The following is a 10,000-nucleotide window of genomic DNA, read 5'->3' as shown; positions in this document are numbered from 1 at the left end:
ATCACTAAAAAAGGAGCCAGTTGAACCTTGGTTTTTAAGCTGAATTAAAACTCGAAAAGATCAAACAATATAACACTAAGTGCTCTGAAAAAGTACTCTCCAATTTCCTTAACCCATTAACGACAGGGCTCTGAATAGTCAAAATGTTATCCTTCGCTTAAGCATTGACATCCGTCTCTTAGGCCTAATCGGTACTGACATGTATTATCATGATACCCGAACGCACTTGGTTAAAAGTATCACCTACACAATTTTTTTCTGAATGACTATCATTAGGAAATAGATTTATCAAAAGAAAAGTTGATCCAACCATATTGTTATGATCCCTTGATATCCACTATCTTCAACCTAATATCCTTTAAACCTTTAAAGGATATGTGTACTAAATTTAGTTATGCTCAGGAGGTCAGAAAATAATTATTTTTAACCTGATAGTGATGGAGTTTTAGCTCCACCTGGACATCAGGATATTTGAAATGTGTGGGCCTAACACCTTGAGCTATAGACCTACTAAAATGGCGGCCACCTGTTACGTGCATAATCACCTGACATGCCTGGCATGCAATAAGCCATGATGTTAAATGGAATAATAAATAAACTTACAATACAAAGAAGAGTGTTTCCAGAGAGTCAAACTTTAGCACCTGCCAAAGTGAGGGTGCTGGGCCAAAATGGTATCCTAGTTACTGTCATCTATCAGGAATTGACATATATGTATTAAATCCTGGCTCCGAGGCAGCAAATCTCTCGCCAAGGGGCACTTGAGGCAGTAATGGTGGAGGCTGTTATCGTTGAGACGGTTACACAGCTTGTAGGTGGAGTAGTGGAGTACGTCTCTCACCTTGGCCACAGTGGCCTGTACCCCAGTTGAAGCCGGGCAGACACAATATTGTGACTGCGAACCATGAGTCCGTGTTGGCGATACCTCGGAGGAGTGAGACGGAAGTGGTCATAATGTTGTATTGATACACTCTGGGCGCGCTCACCATCCATGCAGTGGAGAGTAGGGAGAAAAGTGGCAGAGTGTATGATTCGCTTGTAGCAGGGAAGGGAGGGCGTGGTACAGTGAGGCAGCGGCAGTTCGCAGGTACCTTTAGCTAGGAGGTCCACCATGTTGTCGGCAGCTATACCCACACGGGAGGGAATCCATATAAATATAATATGGAGGTAGTGTTCCTGGGCTGTGACTAACTGCTGCAGGATCTGGTGGATGATTGAGCGATGTGAAGCAGGCTGTGGGACGAGATGACTTGAAGGGCAGACTGGGAGTCGCACATCACTACACCATTTACTCGTCACTGACAGATGAAGTTGATAGCCAGCAGGAGTGCCTGTAGCTCGCAGTATGTGGAGCTGGAAGAATTAGCTAATCTGCGACACAACCAGCCTTCTTCTGGCTGGTCCACATCAAGAGAGTAGCACAGATGGAGAGGTGGAGGGTCTGTCTTGGAGGTGGGTGTGAAGGTGACGTGAGGCTGAGGAATCCTCCAAGGAGGAGGCCCACGATCAGCCTCAGCCACAGGGACATCAAGATGAAGACGCTGCAGGGTGGTCACTGTGTTGATAAGGATGCGGACACCGGGAGGAAGAGGAGGGTGGGGCGCAACTGGGTCAAGTGAGGTTCTCAGGATGTGAGCTTAGTGTGGAGCAGTATAGGGAGAGAGTAGACACTTGACGCTGAGGCAATAAATGTTGGCGCGTATTCCACATCTGAGGGAAGGTTCAGTTCAGTCAACATGTTTGCTATTCTAGTGGAGGTGGGACTCCCAAGAATGTACTGCAGCAATTTATTCTGGAATTTTTCTACAGGCTGTAAGGTGGTCTGAGAAAGCTGACTGAGGGCTGGAGAGAGATAGTCTATGATTGACCCGGATGAATGCAATGTAGATGGTCTTAGCTAAAGGGATGGAGACACTGGCGGCATTGTTAGTAAGCCACTTAAAGGGGAGAAAGCACCGTTCTAGACGGTGGAGGAGATCTTGAATGATAGGATGGACGCACTGCCGAGAAGGTATGGCTGGAGAGATGTGCACTGGCATTCCCAGGTACAGGTACTGTGTTCAAGGTGGGACAACACTGTGTCCCACAGTGAATACGGAGTGTTCTAGGGCCCCTGGGAGAGAACACCCTACTCTTATCTGGGGAGAGGATGAGGCTGCAGGCAAAGGACGACTCATAGAAAGATTAAAGGAAGTGCTAAAGATTGGCAGCAGAGGTAGAATGTACACAAATGTCATTGGCGTAGCAGGTGACAGATGTGCCAAGAGTTTTGGTTAGAAGATTCAGCAAGCGATGCATCAGTACATTGTGTTAGGCTTATGCGTTCAAAAACCCCGGCATTCCGACCATTTAGAGCTGGAATAGCCCCAGCGTGAGTGAGTTAACCCAATGACGACGGTGTGTCACACCGGTGCGACACACCAGTCTGACATCCCCAAGGTGATGTTATTTAGGCCCGGCGTAGGGAGTTGCCAGTTCTTTCCGGACCTGTTGGGATTGGGTTAACCTGCAATGGCCTCCAAAATGGTGCTTATCTTTTTTTTTGGTTGTATTCTCTACAAATTCACATGAAACACACAGGGATCTGTGATGGAACTCTGAATTTCATACCAAGAATGAAACCATGTCAAGTGATTGTTCAGTGCATTATATGTAGATTTGTATATGTAATTTCATATTGGACAGCTAATGATAGAAAATAATTTTTTCTGTGAGGAAGGGATTTGATGTAAGGGGAGATTATAGAGGCAGTACAGTTTCACAGCCGTTTGGAGAAATGAATGTATATATATATTTTTTTTTAATAAAGTTAATAGTTCTTTGTAGGAGGAGAAATAGGTGTATATTTTAGTATTATTATTGTAGTGCATTTCAACCTTTTTGTTATGTGTATGCCCAATGATCTTGACACATTGCTCACTTGCAGTTATATCAGTATTTAACTTTTTTCTTGTATTTGAGGATGGCTTTCTTCTTTAACCCTTCTGCAATGGCCACTTTTGTGAGCTTGATCACATTTGTACTGCATTTTCCTTTGTTGAATTTTCAAGCTATTTATGCCTTTAGTTACGATGACCTATTGTACGAATGTAAATTAGTATTTCTCTGCTAATATATCATGAATAGACTTGTGATTCATGTTGAAAGTCTAGAAATAATAGAAAACAAACTTAAGATGTGGCCTGTTTTGGAAAGTTATAGATTGTGTAGAGTGTCTTCACTTGTAAAATAAGAAAAGCAATGCAATAGCATTGTATATCTGATAATGTCAGTATGACCATATGTTGTTGGATTGTGCCACAGGGAGCTAGGAGGATTACTTTGGTAGGTAGATATGATTTTGTGGTTTTCATTCATATTATGAATTGACATAGAATAAATTACGGAGAAAACATGCCAGAAGAAATTGATGTCGGTAATTTTTTTCTATCATTATATAGTATGTGCGCAAAAATTACTATTGACATTAAAGAAAATACATAATTTAGCTGAAAATATTTTAAAAATTCCTTGTCTTAGCAGAGTAATTCTTAATTCTTAACCCATTCATGCTGCGCCTTGTATTTGCTTAATGCCTCTCCCACCTGATAGATAACAAGCACACAGTTGACAGTGAATAAAAATGTCTATACAAATGGAACTCCTATGATTATTTACACAAGATATAAAACATGGTTTGAGGGAGATACCATGATTTTAAATCACCCGGTGTGAATGGGTTAAATAGAAATATATAGCATAGACCAGTATCCTTTTGTAATAAGGAATTGAAAAATGAGTATCTTTTGGTCAATAAAATTTTGTGCTAATATTATTTTTTAAAATTTCTTTTTGTTTCCATTGCATTTACCAATACACTGGTATTGGTAAATGCAATGTCTTTAAGATGAATGTGGCAAGAAACTCTTTAGGAAAAATACTGCAGACTCCTCCAATATACTTAATTCTTGGTAGTTGGCATTATTTTTCAATATACTTTTATCTCCCTTAAAGTGTTTACTAATCATTTTGATTTTTTTTTTTTTTTTTTAACTAATAGTTATTTGAATTTGATGCTTTTTTAAATTTATTTTTGTGTGGTATATTTGTAGACCAGATATGATTGATCTTTTAGTCTGCCTGCTTGGTAATGTGCCAGTTATCATACTCTTATGCAGGTTTTATTGTGTAGAGAGCATAGTTGAAAGGAGTGGCATAGCTGATATTTTAAGCATAATGGAGCCCTGGGAAGACTGGGAGGACTGGGAGGACTGGGCTGTTGAAAGCATCATAGTTGTTGGTATGTAGTAATAGCACATACTGATTTGGTTAAGGATATTGTGTGTGGGGGAGATGAATGTGTTGGGTAAAGTAGATTCTTGGATATGCTCTAGTTATAATTTTGCTGAATTTTGTTACTTTCATATATGGTATAATTGGAAATATATGACCTGAAATTGTAAAGGGAACATCATGTGGTGAGTTTCATGAAGTTTTTGTGTTTTCACATTTTAAAACTACTTTAAAGACTATAAGCTAAATAAGTCCCCATTGTTTCAGATTATGGAGGGAAAAAGTCTGCACCTCAATATGCTCGCAAAAGGGATTTTGACCGTCCCGACCCAGGGAAGAAACCGGTGGCCGGGCGCGGTGGGAGGGCGGGCCAGCGGTATGTCCGTCCCAGGGAGAAGACGGGTGGCCAGGTAAGGGATTTTCATATTATTCTATAAATAAATCTTATTTACTGTAAAGATCTGATAATAAGCAGCAGTCCTAAGCTGCTGACACTGATTTATGAAAGATCTAAAATAATGTCTGAATGATTAAAACTTTAAAAGATACAGGCTATAATTAAAATCTTAAATCCAGGTAGAATCAAGTAATTCCAATGTGGAATCTGGGTCGCTATACCGTATGGGAGGCAAGAAACAAAACATCACACACCTGATGAACTGGTGGGGGCCGAGTCACAGATCTCAGACAGGTCATGGCCATCACCAAAGAGGTGGGGCCAGGGTCAGGAGGTATTCCTCTCACACTCCCAAGTACAGCAAGGAACATTACCTACAAGCTAAGTGAGTAAGAGTTTTTTTTTTTTTTCAAAAACTGAAGCCCCCCCCCCCCTCTCTCTCTTTCTCTCTCTCTTTCTCTCTCTCTCTCTCTCTCTCTCTCTCTCTCTCTCTCTCTCTCTCTCTCTCTCTCTCTCTCTCTCTCTCTTTCTTTCTCTCTCTCTCTCTTTCTCTCTCTCTTTCTCTCTCTCTATCCCTTTTCTCTCTCTCTATCCCTTTTCTCTTTCTCTATCCCTCTTCTCTCTCTCTATCTCTCGTCTGTCTCCTTACGTTTCGTCTCTCTCTCTCTCTCTCTTCTCTCTCTCTCTCTCTCTCTCTCTCTCTCTCTCTCTCTCTCTCTCTCTCTCTTTTTTTCTTCTTCTTTTTCTTTTAGCTTTAGGGTATTTATGAAAGATTGAGATCTGTTGTGATTTTGGGTAATGTAAGAGATTTAGGAGGAATATAGGTGAAAAGAGTAGGTTGACTATTTTTGTACACTTTTGATTTCATCATGACATGGCATAATAAAACTCGCTCACCTGCAGCTGTCAGTTTGTGGTGAAGGAAGGAGAGGACTACTCCGTATACAGTGCTGACCCAGACCTGCTGGTTGAGTGGAAGTTGGTTGAAGAAGTGAGGCTACATGCCTTTGAGGCTCCTGCATGCCCCATCTGCCTTCATCCCCCAACAGCAGCAAAGGTCAGTTCAGATTTGTCTCTTGTCACCCTCCTTTGCAGTAGGCCAAAGAGTGCAGAGAAGTGGTTAAAAAAAGCAATAAATAGGAGTAGATATTTGAGTAGGTCTGGACCTTATTGGGGGTCCTTTACTATTGGACTTAGAAAATTAGTTTGTTTATAAAGTACAGGTATTATAAGAAAAGGTCTTCCATTTTACTATTTCTGAATAGAGAGGAGGGAAAAATAATTTGATAAGGATTGCAGGTTCTTATCCCAATAATGATGGGGTGGTTTTGGTTCTGCTTGGTCTTAACACAGGTTATTTTGAAATGCGTGAGCCTAACACAGCTACAGCCACCCACTGTATGCTGCAAGTGCTACCATCACATGGGATATCATGTCACTAGTTGTTAATATGTTTAAGGTTGAGTCTACCTTCTGAGAGAGCAGGGAATAGGTCTGGTAAACCATTTTGTATCCCTAATTATGTAAGTGGAGAGATGAATTATTTGGAAAAAATATACTTCTGTTGATGAAATTGTCTACAGACTGATACCCATCACATGATTTTTTTAAATCTTAATTTCTTATGATTCTTTTTGTGTATTTATTTTTAATTGGGCATTTTATATTTTGCTCCCATATGAAATGTGAACTGAAGTCAAAACATTGTTAAAGCCCCTGCCACTCCCAATTAAATTGTAGGCTAAGCCAAAAAAAAATTAATATATAGTTATCAGGCTAACTGAATATTTATTATTTATTTTAGAGACACCATGTTCATTTCAGGTGACAAGATGTGGACACATTTACTGCTACCCATGTATCCTGCACTACCTTGCCCTCTCAGATGATAAATGGAGAAATTGTCCTATTTGCTATGTCCCTGTCGAAAAGGATGAGCTAAGAAGGTAATGTTATACCCAAGTACTTATTGTCTTGGCCAATACAGAAAGAAAGGTCAGAATAGTGCTTGTGAGTAAAGCTTTAAGTGATTCATTTCAACTCTTCTTTACACCCTGCAGTGTTAAAGCCGTCTGCCACAAGGATTTCAGTGTTGGCGAAGAGATAGAACTGAGGTTGATGCGTCGTGAGAGGGAGTCGCTTCTGCCGATGCCTTCTGCCTCGTTCAGTCTGAAGGTTCTAAATGAAATGCAGCGTGTTGGTTCACCAAATGCTGCTACTCCTTTTGCTAAGCTGATTGTAGCATCAAAAGAAGAGGCAAGTTGTTGAGATTGTAGTGTCAGTTGTGAAATTTCCAAATGTAAATATTTTTTGTGATATGGGATAAGCACCATCATAATAATTTTTTCAAATTTATCCATAGGTTTACAAGCACATTGTGGAAAGAGAGGAGCGAGATTTGGTTGCGCAATTAGTCGAAGAAGGTGACCAGCCTGAGGCCTGTTTTATTGATGAGGCCTTGTCTCTCCTCCATAAACGCAGAGAAGCTCTCATGTTGTCAGACACTAAGGATGGGAAATCTCTGAAGAAAACTGTAGAGGGAATGCATAGCCTCTCTTTGTCCAGCCCAGAGGAAGAACTATGTGCTGCAAAAAGGCTTTCCAGCGAGAATCTGGCTGAAGAACCTATTTGTCCTACGTTCCCAGTGGAACAAGAACCCTTCTCTTTGCCAAAGCCATCACCTCCAACAGATACCAAAGTTGCAGACTTCAAACTTGGAACAGAAACAACTGTTACGGCTGATGACCTTGATATATCACAGTTGCAGCCAGGGAACACGACTGGTCCTGCTCATGGTCAGGTGGGTCATATTTTTTTTTTCCCTCCCCCTTTGCATATCTTAGACAATGTAGATCCAAGAGGATTGTTGGAATAGATCTACTCTTATTCTTATTCTTAATTTTTTTTTTTTTTTCTAGATGCAGAAAAATGTTCCTAAGTCGACTTACTACTTCTATCAAGCCAGCAATGGAGCTCACATATATTTACATACCCTCAATGTGCAAATGCTTGTTCATGAGTATGGTGACCTTGTAAATTGCCCTGCTGTATTCAAGGCAAGGGTTGTAGATAAGGTATGGAAAAATATTTTTACACCATTATTTATTTGCTATTGGTATTTTTTCTCCTAACTGTAGTGGATATCTAGTAAAGACAAAAATGAACAAAATACTTTTTTATACAATTATAAGAAACAAAATGAAAAGATTGTCTTTCTTTTCTTATTGTGGCTGTTTCATTTTGCATAATTCTTAATGCAAGAGTAGTTGTTGATTTTCTTCATTATTGACAACAGGAATCTGTACTGATGACTGACGAACTTCGTCAGCGGATCCGATACCTCAGTCACCTGCCTGTTGCCTGTTCCTTTGATGTTGTGGAAGTAATGCTGAAACATCCACTAGTATCCAAACTTACAACTGCCACCTATCAGGTAATTTTTTTGAAATGGTGTGAAAGGAATAAGGTTTTTAAATATTATCCATGACAGTAATTATGAGATACATCATAGGCTGATTGTATTTGTTTGTTACAATATAATTTCTTTGTAAGGCAAGTAAAACACTAGGTAAGAAAGCAGGCCATCTCGTAACCTTTGGCTTCTTTTAGACTAATTCTTTAGATTTAATTGATGCCATTCTACCTATTTTTGATATCTTAACTTCTTTCAGTCCTAAACCCCAGTAGTATATCTGTTATTTTCATAATCTTTATCAAATACCTGTTTCCTTGTCACTGGACATAGAAAGGTGACTGGAAAGGTGAAAAATAAGCTTGAAAATTCTTGTAAATAATGGGAAGAAATATGTGACCATTAGAAAGGTGAGGGTAAAATCTTAGTATGGTAAAGATAGAATTTAAGTAGATATAATCCACTATTTATTTGGTTATTTTTTAATAGGGGATTTGAAGTTCATTGAATTTATCATCATTAGGAAAAGATTGATGCCAGGCAGCACATACGTAACAAGCGAGCCAGGGAGGAGAGGAAGATTGAGAGGCGCGTCCAGGCTGAACAGGACCGCATGATGGGTCGTAGCAGAGGAGCAACCAATTTAAGAGTCAACTCCTTTTTACATTTCCCATCTTTTGCTGAAGACTTCCCAGCCAAGTATGTTGATATCTGGTTTATTATTTTTTTTAAATGAAAGTGATTTACTTGAGTTCTAACACTAGACATTGCTCTGGAACACTCTTTCTGCTCTCCTCTCCTTTCCCCTTTCCTCTCTTCTCACTTCTTGCCTCTCCTTCATCTGGAACATCAAGTACTGAATAAAGGTTTTTATTCTTGCAGTCCAGGGCTTGAGGCTACTGATGGGTCAGTCACCATACCAGGAGGACCAGAAGGCAGTGAATACAGTACCAGTCCAACAGGTGACTCGCTCTATGGATCGTCTACTGATACAAGTGGCTCAGGAATATCATTTGCAAAGGTAAACGAAAAAGAAAGTACCTCTTATTATTAAGGTTTTTCATTTTAAACTAATATTACTGTATAAGTTGAAATAAAAATGTAAATCACTCGGAAAGGCAATATACCTCACATGCATGAATCTATAAGAATGAAAAATTGTCGTCAAAAATTTTTTTGTGCTAACCTAGATATTCCTTTTATTGAAGATGATTCGGGAAGGACAAAGCAAGGTGCATCCTCTACCAAGTGAATCTGCTAATCCAGCTGGTGGTCTGTGGCCATCTCTTGGAAAAGCTGCTTGGCCCGATCCTCTGAATGCTGTCAAAAACAAGACTGAAGGTAATTGTACATATGTACATGTTTGGCCTTAACTTGTGCTAGATTTAAGGCTTTATTGTAATTTTCTTATGGTTTAAGTTGTTGGTTACTTTGTACTTTTCAATAAAATGCACATAAAGTCCTTTGGGGAGGAGGAGGGGGTATATACATTATGATAGTAGATAAAACCAGCAAAATGGCTTTAATGTTCATGTTGATTAACATTATTGGAAAATCTCCATTCTATCCAAAAGGGGGCAGTACCTGGGGGACAAAGAGTGGTGCCAGCCATAGTGGAGCGGGTGCCCCATCTGCTAACAGTGAAATTCTCTCTGAAGATGAAGAGGAAGAGGGAGCTCCTGTTCCAGAGTTTAAACATGCATTTAGTGATGCAATTGCAAGAGCTTTTGATTCTGCAGTTTTGAAACCATCAGGTAAGGATAGTCTGAAGTTTTTCTTTATGCAAATTTATTATTTCTACAGAGAAAAGTGAAGTAATTGATGCCTTATTAAATCTTTCACCTCTTGTATTACTTAGATATGTACAGTTCCTCAGTTAATTCTTTAAATTCTAATATCTAGCAGGTCAAAACAAGGAG

General features: G+C 39.6%; 1 protein-coding gene across 2 annotated transcripts in view; it reads left to right on the top strand.

Annotated features, from left to right (window-relative positions):
* Window positions 1–10,000, top strand: part of LOC122244584 (E3 ubiquitin-protein ligase RNF10) — a 12,345-nt gene that overhangs the window by 1,381 nt on the left and 964 nt on the right. Inside the window, exons 2-14 of one of the 2 annotated variants that reach the window (XM_043002526.2) lie at window positions 4,540–4,682; window positions 4,849–5,054; window positions 5,573–5,726; window positions 6,494–6,615; window positions 6,730–6,925; window positions 7,032–7,469; window positions 7,588–7,743; window positions 7,965–8,102; window positions 8,605–8,780; window positions 8,964–9,102; window positions 9,290–9,422; window positions 9,656–9,835; window positions 9,984–10,000. The exon at window positions 9,984–10,000 is cut by the window's right edge and continues 964 nt beyond it. In XM_043002526.2, the coding sequence (XP_042858460.1) occupies window positions 4,540–4,682; window positions 4,849–5,054; window positions 5,573–5,726; window positions 6,494–6,615; window positions 6,730–6,925; window positions 7,032–7,469; window positions 7,588–7,743; window positions 7,965–8,102; window positions 8,605–8,780; window positions 8,964–9,102; window positions 9,290–9,422; window positions 9,656–9,835; window positions 9,984–10,000 (2,198 nt within the window). The remainder of the gene's footprint in view (window positions 1–4,539; window positions 4,683–4,848; window positions 5,055–5,572; window positions 5,727–6,493; window positions 6,616–6,729; window positions 6,926–7,031; window positions 7,470–7,587; window positions 7,744–7,964; window positions 8,103–8,604; window positions 8,781–8,963; window positions 9,103–9,289; window positions 9,423–9,655; window positions 9,836–9,983) is intronic. The other variant, XM_043002527.2, reaches the window with a different exon arrangement.

This window comes from Penaeus japonicus, unplaced genomic scaffold (assembly GCF_977035675.1).
Source record: "Penaeus japonicus unplaced genomic scaffold, GWHDUDI00000001_assembly GWHDUDI00000017, whole genome shotgun sequence".
In the NCBI taxonomy this organism is placed as follows: Eukaryota; Metazoa; Arthropoda; class Malacostraca; order Decapoda; family Penaeidae; genus Penaeus; species Penaeus japonicus.
Note: the sequence above shows the minus strand (reverse complement) of the source record. Positions and strands in the feature narration are given on the sequence as shown.